The 20,772-nt window shown below is 52.8% G+C and overlaps 1 protein-coding gene across 1 annotated transcript; it reads left to right on the top strand.

The window, feature by feature from the left end:
- Positions 1-7,154: 7,154 nt before the first annotated feature.
- Positions 7,155-11,425, top strand: TMEM92 (transmembrane protein 92; the record flags this gene model as incomplete). The annotated part of the gene is made up of 5 exons (XM_081272781.1): positions 7,155-7,238; positions 9,827-9,852; positions 10,652-10,726; positions 10,878-11,073; positions 11,312-11,425. The coding sequence occupies 5 exons, from the start codon at positions 7,155-7,157 to the stop codon at positions 11,423-11,425; spliced, it is 495 nt and encodes a 164-aa protein (XP_081128907.1).
- Positions 11,426-20,772: the final 9,347 nt, after the last annotated feature.

Below are 20,772 nucleotides of genomic sequence, written 5' to 3'. Positions count from 1 at the left end.
GGAGAGCCAGGCCCTGAGGAGGCAGTGGTTTGGCTTAGCAGGCAGCAGGAGTTTATCCTGGCTTGTGGCCCTGAAGCCAAACATCCTCCACTAACCTCCAGACACATCAAAGCCCAAAGGGAAGGGGCCCTTCAGTAGAGGAAACCTGCAGTCCTGGAGGCCTGACAACCTGGCTCCGGGCACAGGACCACCCTGTCCCACTCCACAAGCCAGGCTCAGGCTGGGCACAGCAGCCCTGGAGGAGGTGGGCAGGAAGGGTACTTCTACCCCAGCCCCAGCCTCCTCACCCCACTCTTCAGTGCTTCAGTGGGGGTGGCTGCTTAGCTTTGGCCCCCATACAGGGCTCCCTCCCAAACTTGTGTCCCCTCCCTCAGCCCCCTCTGACCCCCTCCCAGGCTGGGAAGGTTGATGGGGGAGTCCCTGCGCCCCACTCTTTCAGCCCCAGCCTGGAAGAGGAGTGCTGCTAAATGATGGGGAAACTGACTTGACCCCCTTTGCTCTGCAAACGCCCCCATCCACATGGACAAGGGGGAAACGGAGAGGGCAGGGGGCTCAGGGGTGGGATGAGAACTGAGCTTCAAAAAATAGACACTGAAGTGGAATCAGAAGGCGAGAACTGGGCCACAAGCCATGGGGCCTCTCTGGGGGGCAGCAGGGCCAGGGGGAGGGAGGGGGCTGCGAGGCGCTAACAAGGGAAGGAGGAGGCGCTAACAGGGCCGCTGTGGAGAGGGGTCCTGGAGCCAGCCCTGCAGGCCCCTGCAGATAAGGAGCCGGGGTGACCAGGCGCGAGCACCACATCACTTCCAGCAGCTGGGCTGAGGTGCGCACCCGCACCCGCACAGACGTGGACTCACGTGCACGCGCCCTCACATGCGTGCGTGCACATAACTGGAGCCAAGTGTGTCCTCAGCTGGGAGCCAGATGATGTGGCTGCTTAGGGTGGCCAGGATTTGAGGAAGAATGTGTCTCGGCCGCCTCCTCTCCCCGCCCCTTCTGGCCTCACTGTTTGCCTTCGGAGCTGCAGGAGGGATGCTCCCAGGCTGTCCCTGCTCCCTGCCCCCTGTGAGGGCACAATCTAGCCGTCTGAGCCCCCAGACCATTCAGAGGCCCTCCCTTCAATCTGCCTGGCCCCCAGACACAGGCTGCCCTGAGTCCCCAGCCACCACGAGCTCCTGTACCATTTGGATCTGAGACCCAGAAACTCAGAACAGGGTGCAGAAGAGCTCTCTTTCAAGGGGCCAATAAAAACAGAGCTGGAAAACCAGAGACCCCAAATTTCTTTGTTCTCTCTAGCTCCAGGGTCCTATCTCGAAGAGTAAACAGTGAGGATATGATCCGGAGTAGGACTGGACAGGGGGAGGGGGCAGGGAAATCGTGGGGAGAACAGCGCCAGAGGGAGCGCACTGGGAGCACTTGAGACCTTGGACCTAGCTTCAGTTCAGCCTCTCCTGCTTGTGTCTTGGTGGCTCTGCTGCTCCTTAGCTCTGATCCCCTTCCCCACTGTCCCCACCCCACTCTCCATCCCTACTGAACCCCCCTCCCCATCTCCTGGAGGTATTTCCCCCTCCACCCCTGGCCTGGTCCCCGGAAACCTACACTTTGGAAGGATAATTGTTCCCAAATGCAGTCTTTGTCTCTGCTAAGCCTTGGGGAAGGTGAGCGTCTGTAGGCCCTCCAACCCACTCATCAGGATAATAAGCTGCCTGCACTGCTAATTGTCAGGTGGTAATGCCCTCCCTCCAACCTCCAGGCCCACAGGTTGGTGGCTCAGACTTGGGGTCAACTCCAGAAGCCATATTCCCCACCCCACCCCCATCACCCCAAGAAGGAAGTCTGGTGGGCTTCCATTTCCAAGGAAATGCTAGAAAGGAGATGGAGACCATGGTCCCCTGGCCAAGAAGTCTCATGAGCAGCCCCCTGCTGACTGCTTGCTCCTGGAGGGTGGACTTAAGCCAATATCCCTTGTGACACCCTTAGGGGTGGCCCCGCCTTGCGGGGGCTCTCTTGCTAGGAGGGGGTGCATGAGTGTGAGCATACCCTTGGGGGCTGGGAGCAGACTAGGGGGGTTTCCAGTGGGGATGAGGAGTCCAGTCAATCTGTACGCCTCCTTCAAACTGAGAGTCCCTCACCGGGGACTTTGGAAATGAATTTCCTCTCTCCTTGGAAAGATCTGGCCCCTGACCTGGGAGGCCCCTAACCAGCTTCGATTCAGTGACAACAGGACCAGTGTTTACTTGGAACAAAGCACCATGGGAAATGAAAGCTGAATCAGAGCTGGCAAGCCCCTGCACCCTGGTGGGGACATTAGGACGGTCCACACATCTTTGAGGGAGAATGGCCAAGGGCTGTCCAAGGCCCAGGGAGAGGAGAGGCGCAGTGGGGGAGGGAGCAATCACTTCTTGCAGGAAGATCCAAGTCCCGGAAGGCTTTCTGGAGGAGAGGGTATTTGGGCTGAGCCTTGAAGAATTTGCTGGGTTTCAGACAGGAGGATGAGGAAGTGTTCTAGGTGGACAAAACTGCCCAGCAGAGGCCAGCAGAGAGGCAGAGAGGGTAGGGTGAGGGGCTGGAGAGCAGGGGAGGAGGGCAGGGAGCTCACATGGGAAGGGCTGGTAATGGACTCTGATGGTCTCCTGAGATGGGACTTGTCCAGGTGGCAGTGGGAGCCTCTGAAGGTTTGAAGCAGGAGAAGTCACATGTCTCACCAGGGGCTACAGGGAGTCCAGCCTACAGACCTCATGGAAGGTGTCACTGATGAGCCAGGCAGCATGAGGGCGATGGCAGTGGGGATGAGGGGAGGGGACACCTGGGACAGGCACAGTCTCCTGTCTGTCCTGAGAGCTCTCGGCCTGAGGGTAGAGGTGGGCACCGTGCTCAGAGGGCTGGGAGCAGAAAGGAGAGTGTGCACCAGGAACAGTAGAAGCACTTGGATCTCCAGACCGAGGGCCACTTCCAAGAGTGGTCCTACCAGGTCATCCTTTGAAGTGCCCACTAGCCCAGCCCTCTCTAACCTACTAGCAGAGGGGGCTAATGAGCCAGGTATGTGCAGCGGTGCCAGAGAGCCCGGGTGGCCCTGGGAGGGAGGCGAGACTCTCAGTTCCTGGGCATCTCACTCTGCCTCTTGTTGGAATGGAGCGAAGAGCCCCTTGCCACTTTTCTGTACCAGGAACAAAAAACATCAGCCAACATTTGTCTGTACTGTACGCCAGACACTGAGGAGCTCTATCATACCCACAACAGTCTATGTGGTGTGGGAGGTACTCTTATACAACTCCTAGCCCCAACTTTAGCAGAGCAGTTTAGAGAGGCACAGAGAAGGGCAGTTTCATGTCTAAGGTCACACAGCATACCAGAGTAGGTGGCATACTCACATGACACAATACTGCCCCTACAGGCAGAGCCAAGCTACAGCAGAGCATTCGGCCAGTTTGGCAGAGAGCCCACCCAGTGTCCCACTAGCTGTTACAGGTATTATTGACCACCGCAGTATGGGGGAGTGGGAGTGTGCTAAGTGGGACCAAACTCAGTCTGGCTCTTTCCTCTTGGCTGGGCTGGGCCAGGCTGGGCATGGCTTCCACCCCCAACTCCCAGTGGGGCTTCCTCCAAGGGAGAAGCAGCTCCGCAGGCGGAGGTGTGTCTGCCTGTGCTGGGTGTGGGGTCCCAGGACCTGTGTGGTTCTGGTTCTGACTCAGCCCTCATGTCCTGTGTGACTTGGCCTTCCCGCTCCTCTGGGCTCCAGTTGCCTTCTCAGAGAAGGGAGTGGGTGGGCCTGCTGACCTCGCAGGCCCTTCCAGCTGGGCCCTTGGAGGACACACAATCAGTCCGTTCTTTAATAAATGGGCCAGGGAGAAGGCGAGAGCATATGAAGATATTTTGACTTTACTGCTCTTGGGAAACCCCAGATGGAATCTGGTGTGGAATCCACAGGGACCCACTGCATGAGGTCTCTGGGTCACCCCACCCCCATGTCCCGGCATGCCTGAGCAGACCCATGCACGCAGGCGCGGGTTTCCCTTCCAGTGTGGGATTAAGTGTGGAACAGAGGGGTGCTGTCCCTGCACGGGACCCTCCTACCCCCAGACAAGAACAGTCCCTTCTCTGCTCAGCCTGGGGCCCCATGGAACCCCTACCCCGCATCTGACTTCACCCACCAGGAATGCTGGAACCATGGTGAATGCTGACCAGGGCCTGGTGCTCTTGACCTGCCCTGGGACCACCCACCTCTGGGCTCCTTGCCCCTTCCCCATCTGCAGGAAGGAACATGGAGGGGAAGTTTGGTGTCATGGAAACAACTGGGGCCCCTAGGCAGGTTCTGGGGATCCTTTGGACTCTATCCAATGGGGCAAGTTCCAGGGACCTCGCTTTTTCCACTGGGAAGGATAGGGCTGTCCAATTTAACAAATAAAAATGCTCGACACCTATTTAACTTTGAATTTCAGATAAACAACAAATAAATTTTAGTATAAGTCCATCCCCAAGTGTTGCATGGGATAGACTTTATTGGGGGGGGGGGTGCTGGGGATTGAACTCAAGGGCACTCAACTGCTGAGACCCATCCCCAGTCCCATTTTGTATTTTATTTAGAGACAGAGTCCCACTGAGTTGCTTAGCACCTCGCTTTTGCTGAGGCTGGCTTTGAACTGGCGATCCTCCCGCTTCAGCCTCCAGAGCTGCTGGGATTGCAGGTGTGCACCACCACACCTGGCGGAATATACTTATACTAAAAGAAAATCACTTGAAGTTTATCTGAAATTCAAATTTAATTAGGCACCCTTTTTCTAGGAATCCTAGATGCAGGTCAGGTGGATGCAGGGACCCAGAAGGGGAGTGATGTCAGGCTCCCCTCCTCCTGCCCCTCCTTGGGGCACTGGTGCCTGCCTTGTTCCTTCACCTCTCCAGCCCTCCCAGTCTCCCACCAGGCCCTTCTCAGGACACCTTCCTCCCTCAAGCTCAGCCATTCTTCTCTTCCCTAAGACCCACACCTCTGTAAGGCTCCAGGCCTGGGCAGGGTGGCAGGGAGGGGAAAGGGGTGCTGGTCTAGTGGGACTGTGCAGGGACAGGGGCAGAAGCCCAAGTGAGCAACAATTTCACTAAAGCGGTGGAAATGTGAGTGGTGTTGGGAGAAGGTTCCAGCACTCTCAGGACTAGGTCCCCTTAGGAAGGGAGGCAGTCTGGGTCTACTGCCAACAACAGGGGAAGAGGTGAGAGGTGCTCGCTCCCATCCAGCCCAGCCCATTCACCAAGCACCTAGTCACTTTAGATTGGAGACTTTAGACTTTAAATAGAGGAGGAATTTCTGGGGCCGGGTCCCTTTTGAACTTGTCTCAGGAGACTAAAAGATTCCATTTTTTGTTTGTTTGCTTGTGCATGGGTGATTGAACCCAGTAGCATTCTACCTCTGAGCTACATCCCAGCCCTTTTATTCAATCTCATTTTGAAACAGGGTGTCACTAAGTTGCCTAAGCTATCCTGGAACTTGTGATCTTCCTGGCTCAGCCTCCCCAGTGTGCCACAGGCACAGGCACCCGGTTTGGGGGGAAGATTTTATTCTAAGGAGTGAAAAAGGTCAGAGGGGAGTGAGAAACAGAGACAGAGAGACAGAGGGAGATACGAGAGAGATAGAGAGAGAGAGAGAGAGAGAGAGAGAGAGAGAGAGAGGATAGATATGGGGGGAAACGGACAGTAGACTGGTGGTCAAACGCAGTCATGGGAAATGGAAACAGAAAAATAGACACCTCCACTGAGACCAACAGAATAACATCAGAAACGGACGGGAAACAACTGGGATCCACAGAAATCGGGAGAAACTGGGTGCACACAAAGATGGGGGGGGGGGGAGCCAAGACAGGAAATCACAGGCTGGGGAAAAAGGGAAGATACAAAGAAGTTCAATGGGACAGATAGCAAGCTCAGGAGAGAGGAAGAAACAGGCGAGAGACAGAGAAAAGCGGAAGGGACAGGCAAGGAGGACTGCTGTCCTAAGGAACCAAGATGCTACTGAGGGGCGAGGTCCCAGTGGAGAGGTGCGGCGCCTTAGTCCTGCGCCTCGCAGGGCGACCCTCCTCTTTCCCCAGGGCCCACTACCGCTCCATTCCGCCCTGTCCGGGGTCGCCCGCTTATTTTTACACCTCCAGTCGGGTGGCCTCAGTTCTCGTCCCTCGTCCCCACCGGCCACCCTACCAGCTCGGTGGGGACCGCTAGGAGGGCGCCAGGTCCCAGCCCCACCGCCCAGCCCCACGTCCAGTCTGCGCGCCTCGGGCTCCCGGGATCCGCGCTGGGCGATGCTGCCACCTGACGGCCAGACTTCGTCCGCACCGCGAGCCTGGAGGGCCGCGAGCGGTGGCCGTCCAGGGGTCGGAATCCCGCGGCTCGCTCCCGTTCCGCAACGGCCTGGTCTTTTAGGAATCCCGATGGGCCTGCTTGCCCGCGCCCCCGCTCATCCCGCTTCCTCTGTCCGGGTCATGGACCCGGTGGGAATGTCTTTAACCACAGGACCTTAATTTCGCCTTTACGCAAAGAGGAAATGTACACCTGCCACAGGACTTCAAGGGCCCGGGAACTTCAATGCACCAATGCTGTGTTCTGGGTCTGAATCAGAATCTCAGGTCACTTTGAAATCCACCAGGCCGCCCTCTCTTACCCCCTCCTTTCTTGAAATACAATGGGGTGAATCTTGCACGCAACACCCAACACACACTCCAAGCCTTCTCCTCCCTTTCCTTAAACCTCTGCCCCCCTGGGAGTCCAGATGAGAAGAAGCTTCCAGGGCCCTACTCCCCCTGCCTGCATCCCCTCTCCCATTCCCTGACAGGCACAGAACCACTTCCTTAATTCTAGGATTCAGGGACACAGGATTTAGAGGGTAGCCTAAATCCTGTGGTACCTAAGCAGTCTTGAACTGACCCCACGACTTTTTCTTTTAATCAATGAATCTTTTCTACCTTGCAATTCCCCAAACCCTAGCAAGACTTCTTCCGCCGCCCCTCCACGTCTCTCCCTTCCCGGCTCTCTGCCCCAAGACTGATCCAGCCCAGGTGCATCAGCTCCGCCCCCATTCCGAGGCGGGGCCCCATAGGTGGAGAAAAGTGGGAGAGGTCGCGGCCCCGCCTCTGCGCTCCTCCCGCTACACACGGAAGCTCAGCGACTTTGGTGCTAGGATGTCGGACGCCTGGGTCCCAAGCCTAGCGCCCACCTTGCTTCTTAGCCTGCTGGCTGGCCCCCACCGCGCGATCGCCTGGGAGGTAAGCCTATGGAGGTTTTCTGGCCCTACCCTATTGGGCAGGGGCATGCCTCTGGAGCCTGGTCACCATCTCCCATTGTCAGGACTTCCTTGTGAACACACGCAATTAGCAACTTCCTTTTTTTTTTCTTTTTCTTTTTTCTTTTTTTCCCCTAGAAATGGAGGTGGGGGCACAAAGAGAGGCCCTGGGAAAACCTAGGCTCCTTTACCTTTGGGGGTAGTGTGTAGTGGGACCACATCTGCCTCCACCCCTCTGACACCTTGGGCCTCTGAGTGGAACTTTGACCCCCATGTTAGCTTTCTTGTCCTTCCAACTCTTTCCCTGTCTGCGTCAGAAAGCTGGGCGTGAGGTCTAGACGCTGGGCCAGGTGTCTCCCCAGCTTGTTCCTTCAGGGCTGGTTGACCTTGGGGATGTCTCAGACCTCTCTGGGACTGTGTTCCTCTGTGCCTTAGAGGAGAGGAGGTTCCCTCACCTCTTCTAGGGGTGGGGATAGAGTTCCAGCCTGTAGTAGCATTTGGCCTGGCTGCCTGACCCAAAGCTGGGGTGACTTCTGAAACCTCTGATTTTTAAAGAGAAGCAGCATTTGAGCCCTGCCCTCCTCTTGCCCCAGGTGGGATTTGAGGAATCCCTGGGTGGGGATCTGAGCTCTACAAACAACAGGAGATGGGTATGCTGTCCTGGGATGGCCGATAATTCTGCCAAGTGACATGGGACTAGAAGAGGCATTTTTAACTTCCTTCTGTTGGAGAATCTGAGGGAAGTCTGGAGCTTGCTCCCCAGGGTAAGAAGGTGGTATTCCTTCTGCCTCAGTGGATGATCAGCATGGCAGCACTGAATTGAGCATCCTCTTAACGCCCCTCAACAGCCCCAGGGGCAGGCACTGTTAACAGCCCTCATGCAGAGAAAGCTGGGGCTGCTCCACATTGCCTTGATACTTTGTAAAACTCAGGCTCTGAACCACCCCAGACCAATGGCCTGCTGGTTAAGATGAGGAGAGAGAATCCCTGAGAAGGTCTCCTCCCCCTCCCAAATGGAAACTGGGAGTAATTTATTAAACCTGTTAATTTTCCATCACTTCTCAGTTGGGGTCCCCAGGGAGAGAGGAAGGACAGGATATGGGATCTGAGAGGCAAGAGGCATGGCTGAGTGCCTGGATCGCGTGGTTTGCTTTCAGTTCTATAAGTCACCCCTGTGTGTTGTGTGATTCCGGAGACACCCTCTCTGGGTGTCTCTGACCTCTGCAGTTTCCTTCCTCCTCTGGACCTCACTAAAGGACAGAGCTTATGAAAAGATACTTAACCTGAGACTGAGATAAGAATATCATTTGGTACTCTTATCTTTATGGTTGTGATTAGCACATGAAATGCTATTTTTATTATTATTACTCTGTGGTGCTGGGGATTGAACCCAGGAATTCATACATGCGGGGCATGTACTCTGCCACTGAGCTGCATCCCCAGTCTTTTTATTTTTATTTATCATTATTATTTTTAAAGACAGGGTCTCACTAAATTATCTCAGCTGTCCTCAAACTTATGATCTTCCTGCCTCAGCCTCCTGACTAACTGGAATTACAGATGTGTGCCACTGTGCCTGGCTGCTATTTTAATGATTTTAAATAAAGTGTAAAGATAATGGTGGTCTTGCCAAAACTGGCTTTCTGTTCCTGAGCCCTGGTTGTTTGTTCCAGGTAGCTAGGACAGGGAATGGATAATCTCATTTCCTTTGTCCCATACCTGTATCCCTCCCCCAGAGTCTGGGAGCAGACAGCATTGAATTAAATGAAACCAGGTAATCACTGAATGATCATTCATTCATTCTGCAAATGTCTTGATACCGGGTTTTTCAGCAGTGATAAAAACAGACAGAAATCCCTGCCCAGGTGGAATTCCCATTCTCCTGGGCAGACAATGAACAAGGAAAGGTCAAATGTCTAGTATTATGGGCGTTGACAAGGGATGTGGAGAACGGGTGCTGAAGAGGAAGGAGGCAGGGAGAGGAAAGAAGGCTGGAGGCCTCCTGGCCACTCTCATGGATTCTCTCTCCTCATCCTAACCTGGGCAGGGATCTGAAGGATGAATGGAGACTCTGGCAGGGTAAAAGGTGTGTTTGCAAGGGGAAGAAAGGGGACCAGGGACAGCAGAGGGGGAGGGGCTAAGGCTGCTCACTGGGGTCTGTACCCCAAGGAGCCACTGAAGAGCAAGGTTGGTAGGTGATCTGATTTGCATTATAGCAAGAGTCATCCTGCCTGTAGTGTCCTGAGTGAGTTGGGCAGGGCAGGAATGAGGAAAGCTGCTGGTCCCTGGACCACAGATCTTGTGAGCATAGAACGGGAGGAGTGATCAGGAGGAGTGAGCTTCCAGACTTGGGATGAATGCATACGCTGGGGGGTGCTGGGAAGGGAAAGGACAGTCTGCTGGCCAGGGGTCAGCTGACCTCCAAGTCATGACCTGGGGACATGGTAGAGGGAAGAAGGGGCTGAGTCCACTGGGGATTTGCTGGCTGTGACACACCTGAGCAACATCTGATTGGAGACCCTCGTCTCTCAGTGTATGAGTCCTGACCTCTGCCTCTTTTTTCTTCCACAGGAGGCACCCAAATGTAATATCTTCTTGTAAGTCTGGGCCTTTGGTTAGAACTTCTAATCTGGGGAGGGGAAGGGAGGGACAACCCAAATAATGCCCTGTCTGACCTTCCTGGGTGGGGAGGCAGATAGCTCATCCATTATCCTCACCTCCCACTCCAGTCAGAAACCATCTCCCTCCCTCTCCAGAGAGGGAGAGAGGGAGAGAGATCTTCCCTCCTTCCCTCCACCAGCCAACCCTGGGGAGCCCCGTGCTTGTGGGCAGGTCAGTAGCTTAATCCCAAGCCCTCCCACTGCAGTCTCAGGTCCTGGAGGGTGGTGGGCAAACTGTCTTTGCTGACACTAACATATAAATAAACCTCAAGGAGCCTGAGCACAGTGAGGAGGGGCTGGGGCTAGGGTGTTTGGGCAGAATGTTTCCATCAAGTCAGCATCGAATGTTCCAGAAGCCCCTTTCCCCACCTACCTTACACCCCATGGGTGCTATGGAGGGTTTGCTCCTCCCCCTTGAGTTAGCTCCGCTAACTGGGCATTGCCTGTCTGTCTGCATCGCCTGGGTCAGTGAGAGATGCTGCAGCTGCCCGGGGAGGCTGCGGGGTATTCACTCCCCCACTTTATAGCGGGGGAAAGTAAGGCCCAGTAAGGAGTAATTCAGAGCAGGACTACAAGGCCTTCATGAGAGGCTCCTGGAAACCAGGCCCTGCCACTCAGCCCAGAGTGGGGCCTGACCCCTGCCCCACTAAGGGGGCTTGAGCCTCGAGTGTATGGGTGTTTGGGGAGGCCAGGGTCCTTCTGCCTCTCCACTGATAATTTCTCTGTCCCTGAGCAGCACCTGCACCCAAGGACACAGATGCTGTGGTTACAACTGCTGCCAGGAGATGACAATCTTCTCCGGCCCCTTGAGGTGAGCCCAGGATCTCTGGTACTATCCATGGAGGGACCTGGTCCACACAGGACAGTACTGGACATCCTGCTGTGGGGCTTGGGTGGGCCCGGGAGGGGAGTGTGGTGGGGTGACCTGCACTCAGGGTGATGTTGGCGGTCCCCCACCCTAGGATTTTCATCATCATCTTCCTCGTCATGCTACCCCTCGTGTGCATCTGTGGCCTGGCTAAGCGCTTCTGTAGCAAATGCAGGGAGCTGGAGAGGGAGCCTGCAGAGGATCACCAAGGGCTCCCAGGCCCACCCTCCATTTCCCCACAAGAGAGGGCCATGGCACCTACCTCTGAGCCCCCACCACCCTACAGCGAGGTGGGTCTCTCTATCTCAACCCCTGACTTGCTCCTGGGCTAGCTGTCCCTCACAATTGTCCAGATTGTTACAGGGACAGGATTGGGCCTCAGTTATCCCAGCTCTTCAACCCTGGAGAGGGTTCTGATATCATAATTGCACCCTCCCTCCCCTGGGCCAGTGAACAGGCCTTCACCCACATGGGGGTGGTGATGGCCAGGTCCAGGTCCTAAGACACAGTGCCCTCTTTTCCCTGCAGGTTATTCTGAAGCCGGCCCAGGTCCTGCCTCCCACAGAGCCGCCCCCTCCCTACAGCTTCAGCCCTGAAGAGTATGCTGGGGTGCGGAGGGGCATTGACAACCCAGCCTTCTGAGCCCCTCCTCCATCTCCTGGAGAAAGCCTGAGACTTCGGGGACTCCTGGAACATCCCCAACCATCTTGCCACGTCTCTGGTCCTTCTTGGATTTAACTTATTGCTTTTTCTGCCCTCATTCCTCTCCATCTGCCTCTTATCCTAAGGGCTGGGTCTCCGAGCCACAGTATCCCCTCTTCCAAGTTAGAGGCTGCCAGGAGGAAAATATCCACAGATGAGGTCCCTGCAGTGGACTAGGCTGCTCTGCAGACTAGGGGCAGAGCTGTCGCTGGAGACACACAGATCATGACTGGACAGCTAGCTCTGATACTATGGAGGCACTTCTGTACCCCGGGGAGGTTGCACGGGGTGAGCCACCTTGAACTCCACCTGAATGGAGAAGACCTCATTGTACCCACCCCCAACACATGCTCCAAACACATGTGGTCATTAAATTTTAGCTGACTGTGACCAGAATCTGCCTCTGGCTGTGTGAGGAGGTGGGCGGGGGGTGGGCTCTGACACAACTAGGGGGTGGGGGGAGAGGGACGCAGCACCAAAATCTGATGACAGATCCAATGATGACCCTCCATGAGTCCATTGACCGTCAGCCTGGGAAGACAATCCATCCATGATGGACAAGCTTGGACCCTCCAGTTCCTTGAGGTCTCTGGATGCTAAAGAGCTGGAATTGGGCTGGGGGTGACCGCTGTGTGACTTCCCCATCCCAACCTCGCTCTGCTTCCCCTAGGAAATGTGGGACCGCCTCGCTGTGTGTTGGTGAGACCCCGGGGAAAGCCTGAAGCTTGGAAACAGACTATTGGGAGAAGGTGGGGTGCTGAGGAGGCCAGGAGAGGCAAATGCGTGGGGCTGGGTATCAGTGGACTAGAGCCCCTGGAGTCCTTGATGAGCCCATCCTGGAATCTTCTGGAGAGGAGTTGGCAGATCCTGCTGTGCTTTTCCATTCCTGTGTAAACTCTGGGCACTGAAGCTCAGCCCACCTCAGAGTCTGAGCCCTAAGAGGAAGATTCTCCCCTGTATTGCAGAGGAGCTTCCCTGGGCTTAGTTCCATGGGGTCTGCAGCAAAGCCTGGAGCTTGGAACTGTGCCTAGGTGGTGCAAAGTGAGGGAGATCTCGGTGCCAGGCGCCTCCACCCAACCTTTGCCCTGTACCCTGCCCTCCTCTCCAGGTGCAGAGCACAGCATCAAGACTGGCCAAAGCTCCTAGGAGAACTGGAGGTAGAATTAGCTCTGGTGTGCCGACAGGGGTTCTCTCAATATGGCATCCGGACCCAGGCAGGTGGCAGGACCAGGGCTTGGAGATGGCACAGGCATCCCCAAAGATGTCAGGGATAGGGTGTCTAGGTGGGATTACCTGGTGGACACGGCCTGAAGGGAGAAGAGTGTTTGCTGATAAGACAGTACCCAAGTGGCAGCGGGGAATGAGCCCACAGTAGGTGGAGTCTCCCTGCAGCCGCAGGGGCTAGCTGAAGGGGCAGGAGGCACATATGTGGGTGCTGTGTGTCCATGTGTGGCCTGCTCCAACTAGAGACGTCTCAGAGCTAGCTTTTGCTCTCACTGGTAAGCACCCACCCCTGGAGGAAGAGGCTGAGCTATATGGACTTTGGAGTCCTGAAGGTGGTTACCCTCAGCCTGGATGCCACCCTCCTGTCATCAGAGATGGCATAGGGCCTTTAATTTCTTCTTCTCAGTGACATCCAAGTGCCCTGAAGAAGACAGTCTGTCCCCTAACCCAGGGTGACTGGCTCTCGGGCTCCCCTGGTCACTGTTGGTGGGAATGAAAGAAATGGGACCTCTCCAGGCAGCTGTCTGACACTCTCATGCCACAGATATTTCCAAAGCCCCTACTGTGTGTGAGGCACTTAGACCTGGCCACCCAGGAGCAGATGAAATGCACGTGACCTAACAATTTCACTTCTAGAAACCAGCCTTCAGAAGTGCTCACGACACAAATCCTCATAGAGATGTCTGTCACCACATTGTGGCTCTAGGGAGGTGGAGATGAAAAGATTGTCAACGTTACCAACGTTAAATAAGCCAAGTGCATCCACACCGTGAGTGCCATGCAGCCTTTACCGAGGGGCTCCACAGCCCTGAGCTGACACAGTGGCCATCATTCGTCGTTACAGAGAAAAGGCAAGTCACATAACAGTAGCCGTATACATATACACCATCATTATACTTTAAAATTATATAAATGAGCATTTTTTTTTCTTTGACAAGCTCTAGAAGGACATGAACCCACCCACGCATCACACTGAACAGCTGTTGACACCATGGAATAAGTTGGAATGGGTTGGAGGTGGGCCATTTTAAGAGGAGCTTGTGATTTTGTGTACTTGAGCATTGTTTCCTTTTGTTTTGCAATAAGCCAGCCTTTGCTTTTGTAAATGTAAGAGGTTTGTTTACTGGGCTTTGCTTAGGGGCAGCCTTAGAGGTTGGTGAAGACTTACCTTGTGAGCTTTGATGGATGGCAAATACTCTATTCCCATCCCTGATGTGGAGGTTAGAAGGGCTCAGACACGTGGCATGTAGGACACCTTTGTTACTCAGGGTGCCCAGTGATGTCTGGACAACTGCCAGACACGAGGCCCTCGTGCCTAACCTGTGCAGGGTCACGATGGGCACTGGGTGTGGACTGAATGAGAGAAACAGTGAGCCGATGCCTGGCTGCCTGGGTGGGTGGCTGGCCACTTCCCAGGGAATGAGAGTGAATTATCTGGTCCACCCCTGTGGTCGGTCACCCCTCCCCCATCTGTTTACAGCACGTCCTCCCTCCCCATGTGCTTTTCCTGCTGCCCCCATCAGCCCTGACACGGCTCCCGTCCAGATCATCAGTGACCTAAATCGTGCCGAAGCCAAGGGTTCCCCGGCCTCACCTCTCGTTGGCATTTGACAGACTTGGCCACTACCCTCTTCTTGAAAACCCTTCTTTTCCAGACCTCTCTGGCTGCACTTGACCCTCCTCCTACACGCAGGTGGCTCCTTCTCAGCCTTTCCTCCTCCTCCTCCTCTGCCATCTCTGAGTGAAGAGTGACCCAGGGGCTCTATCTTTGGTCTTGTCCTCAGGGTCATTCATTCACATCGTGGCTGTGGTTTCACAAACCATCTATTCTCTGATGAATCCGGGATCTTTATCTTGAGTCGAGATTTCCCCTTGAACTCTAGACAGATATACTAAACTACCCCACACCTCTCCTTGGAAGCCTGAGGACTATCTATGTTCTTTCTTTCTCTCTTTTTTCCAGCCCCCCTCCCTCTCTTATCCCAATAAATACTTAGTGAGCCCTTCCCATGTGCCAGGCTCTATTCCAAGGCCTGGGTGCAGGAGGCACGGCAAACAGATGCTGTTCCTGCCCTGTGCAAAACATATGCCGATCAAATAATCCAACAAGTGAGTCTGTGGTTATACCCTATGCTAAGTGCTGGGAAGAAAATTCACATGGGATACAGAGAACTACTGTAGGCAGGCAGGGTGCTGCTTTAGGTAAGGTGGTCAGGCATGGTTTTGGAGGAAGAGACATTGAGCTCATTCCTTAAGAGTGAGAAGTAGGTTGACATGCAAAGAAAGCCGGAAAGGACACTCAGCAGAGGGGGCTGGCATGTGCAGAGGTCCTGAGGCAAGAAGCAGCTTGAGGGGCTGGGATTGTGGCTCAGCGGTAGAGTGCTCCCCTAGCACGGGTGGGACCCGGGTTCGATCCTCAGTACCACATAAAAATAAAGGCATTGTGTTGTGTCCATCTACACCTAAAAAATATTTAAAAAAAAAGAAGCTGCCTGATGCTCATGAGAATCTGAGACCCTGCTTTACTTCAGAATCACCCAAATTCCCTCTTTCCCTCTCTCTCTCCTTCCTTTCTTTCTTTCTTTCTCTCTCTTTCTTTCTTTAACAAGGAATTGAACCCAGAGGTGCTTAACCACCGAGCCCCAGCCCTATAATTATTTATTTATTTATTTTTGAGAGAGGATCTTGCTAAATTGCTGAAGCTGGCTTCCAACTGTGGTCCTCCTGCCTTGGCCTCCCGAGTCCTAGAGATTACAGGCATGTGCCACTGTGCCCAGCCAAAATTCTCAAAATTCTTAACAGAGAATTCATTTCCTAGAGCTGCTGTAACAACCTCTAACTGAGAGGTTTAAAACAACAGAAATCTATTCTCTCACAGTCCTGGAGGCCAGAAGTCTGAAATCAAGGTGTTGGTAGTTGCTTCCTTCTGGAGACTCTAGGAAATCCATCCTATGCTCTGTCCTAGCTTCTGGTGGCTGCTGACCATCCTTGGTCCCTGGGCTTGTGGGTGCCCTCCCATCTCTGCCTACAAATTCACAGTCGGTGTGTTCTACTTTCCCATCCAGTAAGGACACTCTTCATTGGATTAGGGATCATCCTAATCCAAGACGATCTCATCTTGAGATGCTTATGTAAATTACATCCACAAAGACCTTGTTTCAAATAAGGTCTCCTTCTGAGTTTTGAGGTTCCAGGCAGACGTATCTTTTGGGGGGAACACAATTACATTCATTACAGAGGATTCTTTTTTTGGGGGGAGGTGGTACCGGGAATTGAACTCAGGCACTCAAACACTAAGCCACATCCCCAGCCCTATTTCGTATTTTATTTAGAGACAGGGTCTCACTGAATTGCTTAGTGTGTCGCTTTTGCTGAGGCTGGCTTTGAACTCACAATCCTCCTGTCTCAGTCTTCCAAGCCACTGGGTTTACAGGAGTACGCCACTGTGCCCGGCTTCTCTAGACATTCTTATGGGACCTGAGAGATCATCTGAAAAATATTTTCCCTAAAAAGCTAGCTCTAGAAGATTTTTTTTTAAAGGAGCCAGAATAACATTCTATGTTCAAACATATTTGGAAAATAGATATCTCACATAGGTCAGAATTCACCTGCATTTATTAAAGGGCTAAGAATTCATAGAAGAAAAAAAAAGCCACCTTCTCATTATTTAAAGCAACAATTTCCCATTTTATTTCACCATATGAGCTGGGGTTGTGGCTCAGAGGTAGAGTGCTTACCTAACCTTACCAAACATGTACAAAGTCCTGGATTTGATCCCCAGCATTGAAAAAAAAAAAAAAAAGTATTTCACTATAAAATCCCATTTTCCCTCTCAGAATCACTGGGGAATTTTGAGATTACGTCATCTCGTGGAAATTCAAGAGAAATGCTGATGTCATTCAGTCTTGTCTCATTACAGATGGACCAAAAAGAAGTCATTGGTCCAAGGTCACAGAGCCGGGAGGGTCAGAAGTTGGATTTAGAACTCAGTCTCCTCAAAATGTTGGAGATGGAGACGCAGTAGCAGTTGACACGGGAGGGGAGCAGGTGGGTCTACTCTGGGCTCTCCCTGGGGGATCTTCATGGTGTTGGAATAGCTTTGCATCTCAGTAGCTGTGGTAGTTACACCACTGTCTGAATGTGCTAAAATAACAGAACTATACACATGCATTGCACCTGGGCCAATTTCCTGATTTTGATATAAAATGTAACCATTGGCCTTGGGAGAAACTAGGGCAAAAGAAACTTGAGACCTCTTTGTTTCATCTTTGCAACTTCCTGTGGCTCTATATGGACTTCAAAATTAAAAGTTTTTGAAAAATCAGTTTCCTGCTTCTAGGTTCAAGAGCTTTTTATAGTGGCAAATGTCATTAGATCAAATGTAGGTTATTCTCCTACTGCCCAATAAAAGGCCCAATTTATGGCTTTTTATGGGTTGCAGTTTATTTAAACTACAGTAATTTGGGAGCAGGGAGGGAGTTTGCAGCCACTGAGTACAGTGACGAATACGAAGACGGCTGGCTTTTCCCTCCTCCTCACCTGAGGTCGGCCTTCCTATAGCTGAGTGTGTAGCGCCTGGTCACACCAGAGATGACGAGACAAGAGGAGAGGGACTTCAGCCTAAGAGACGATAGTTTCTTGGTCATCTAGCTGCACCATATTGAATTCAATTGATATTTCACCAACACTTGACTCAAAATTTGCTTGAGTTTTCCTGTCAACCTTTTTATATCATGAAGGATGGCAGAACTTTGGCATGTCAAGGCGACAGTGTGGGGTTCTGACACAGCAATGGCAGAACTTTGGACAATTGGATTCAAACCTGTCACATTGCACACATTGTTGCCAGAAATCTGGGCTCTTGGTTAGTCTTGGGATTGTCCCCACCCTCAATCTGTGGGGCTGAGAGCAATTATGTTGTCCATTGCAAAAAGAAAAAAAAAAGTATTTCACTATAAAATCCCATTTTCAAATCCCTCCCTGGCCACAGTTGATTGCTCTTCAGAGGTGGGGGGGGGGGGGCATTGATCTACTCTGGTCCAGTCAGAGCCCTTCCATGAGCTCCTCTGAGTTTTGCAGCCCTTGGAATCTGTCCAATCTCCAGGTTGCCCGGAGAGTGGAGCAGTCAAACGAAGACTCTGGAGCCACCTGCAGCCATCTGCAGCCAGGTTAGTGGCTACACAAGGAAACCTGGCTGAGTGAGAAGGAACACAGCCAACATTCCCAGGAAAGTGAGGCTGGGGACAGAGTCCTGACGGCCTTCCACTGCCCGGTTCGACTTATTCCTGAGGTTCAGCTGCCTTGCCGTAGCCTGGCTCCTCCACCCTTCTTTGGCAACCAAAAGCTAATACACCCCCCATTTCACTCAAGCTATATTGTTACTTGCAACCCACAGAGCTCAGAGTATCCTCCCAGACCATCCCTCCTCACTTTCCAGATGAGGAAACAGACTCTGAGGAAGGCTGGAACCTCCTTAAGGCCACGGTCAGTGACTTCAATGGCAAGTGTCCCAGCGGGGTCCCTCACTTGTTTCTGCTCAGCTGCTTTTCCCGGGGTGCCACATGATACTTGCAGAGCCTGCTGGAGATTTCCAAAGTCCCCAGTTGGAGGGAAATTCAACCAGGCCTCCTCCTATCCACAAAACAAAAGAGAAAGACGAAAATAGAAAACCATCACCGAAACAGAACTGGAGACCTGGTATCTCGGGGGCTGGTGCAGGAAACTGAGAATAGAAAGAACAAAGTCAGCCCGTGAGAGGTGAGAACCAACAGGCGCCTCGCTCCACGTGTGGGCAACCTCTCACACAGCAAGGCAGGAGCAAAGGAGGCCTGGGCCTTTCTGCAAAACTCTTATGCAGGATTCAGATTAAACTGAGTCAATAAATATCCTCATCACCAAGGCTAAAAAAGAGATCAGAGACACAGTCAAGTGTCTGCTGCTGGTGGGTGCCCACGTTTTCCAGGCCTCTGAGGTCACCCTGATTTTTAATAGAAATTAAGATGGCTTTCAGGAGAGGCCGGGTGCCCTTGCTGCATGGCTGTGCGGTTCCTTGGCAGCCCCACTCACCTGACACTAGACACAGCCCTCCTCCAGCTCCCCATCCAGCACTTTTGACCCTTCTCGAAGGTTCGGGATAACAGAGGGGGGTGATGGGCCCTGACAGGTTTTCAGGAGTTGAGGCATTATGTGATAATATATGGGGATAACAGAGTGGCCTGCCAAGTAGGTGACCTAACAGCCTGGACAGGAAGTGTGTAGCAAGATGGGATCTGTAGTCAGGCAAGAACTTCTCCAGAACCGCAGTGCCTTAGTCAGGTCCTTGGCGACCTGGCTTACGATAGGCAGAGTTTCAACCCCATGAAGTGATCTTGTGGGGATTTCAAAGAGGTGGCCAAGGGACATGGGACTTAGTGAGCCCCCTTTGAGCTACCTGAGGATTGCCAGATCTCCACCCCAAACAGACAGAATCCTTTAACCACCATCCCAGGAACCCAGGGGACCCAAGAAGCCACAATCACTGGCATTTCCCAACCCCTTGTCCTCTATAGTCCTCTGAGGCTTCCATAGTCAATGGCCCTTCAGGGGTCCCTGGGACAGCCTGAAATCCCACCAGCAGAATTCCCAGAGTGTATATCTCAAAAAACAGGCTGTTCCGCCTCCGTCGGTGACCCCCAGGGCCCTGCCTACAGCTGGGTTTCTCTTCTTATCCTGTGTGTCCTGGAGGGCCCCACACTGCAGCCTGCAGCCCCCTCTGAAAAGTATTTTAACTCTTTAAACCTGAGACTTTCCGTTCTGATGAGGCCAACAAATGTGTTCACCAGGGTGCTTTTCCTAAACCAGCAGATGATCGTCTCTCTCCGAGCAATTCTGCCTGATTCTGGGTCAACAAATGCAATTCATAAAGCCCAGCAAAACCTCTTAAATAGCAAGGGATGTGCCTCCACCTCCCACATGAACCTGATCCACACTATGATTATTCTGTTTCCCATAGTCTGAACTCGGATGTCTGACCTGACAGAAACACAGAGTCCTTGAGGTCAGAATTACCCTCGCAAGTTCAGGACAGATGTCGTCCGGTCCATTTGCCACTGGAGTGGTTCCTTTACCTGGGAAACACCTAGACTGCACAGGGGCTTCTGCAAGTCTCAATGACGGGAGAGGCCTAAGAATAAGCCACAAGAAGCAAGGGACTTAATTTTAAGAACACTTTGTGGTCCCTTGAAATTCCTCAGTAATAGTAATCTGTCTCAGCCAAGTTCCTCCAGGACATCCTGAGCCAGTGCCTCTTCCTAGGTGGCTGAGCCCCTGGACACAGTGTGGATGGCCAACGGCCATTCCTAATCACATTCCCTCTTGTTTAGCTCTTACTCGGTTCCAGCTTCAGCGGGCCCCCTGCACTAGATGCCTAGGGCTCAGGGATGGCTCCAGCTCACACTCCACTGGGGGGCTTCCCAGTTCTGGCTGCAAAGGTAGGACCCCGCTTGCTGGCTTTGGGTCCCTGCAGCAAGCAGACAGGGAAGTCCCTGCCTGATGCTCTTTCTTCCTCCTTCCAGACAAACCCATTCCTGAACACCCACAGTTCTTCGTCTCTAAGAGCGGAATGTTTTACCTCCTTGAGGAAAAGAGTTTGGAAGCTGAATTTCCTTAGCCTGGACAGGCTGACTCCCTGTAGTGCTGGGGTGTGGAAAAGCAGTTTACTTCTACATAAGTTGTAGTTTATGCAGCAGTAAATGCCTACATCCCAAATGAAGAAAGCTCTTAAATAAGCAGCTTGACCTTACACATCAAGGTACTAGGAAAAGAAAAACAAATGAAGGCTACAAGTTAGAGAAGGAAGGAAATAGTCAGGATTGAAGCAGAATTAAATGAAATGGAGACACAAAAACAATAGAAAAGATTAAAAAAGGAGCTGTGGATACAGCTCAGCTGGCAGAGTGCTTGCGTCACATGCACAAGGCCCTGGGTTCGGTCCCCTGCACCACAAAAAAAAAAAAAAAAAAAAAAAAAGTCAAAGAAACAGTGGTTAAAAAAAAAAAAACACAGACTTTTAGCTAGACTAAGGA

This window comes from Spermophilus citellus (assembly GCF_964194105.1).
Source record: "Spermophilus citellus genome assembly, chromosome: 17".
In the NCBI taxonomy this organism is placed as follows: Eukaryota; Metazoa; Chordata; class Mammalia; order Rodentia; family Sciuridae; genus Spermophilus; species Spermophilus citellus.
This window is presented reverse-complemented; position numbering and strand designations above follow the sequence as displayed.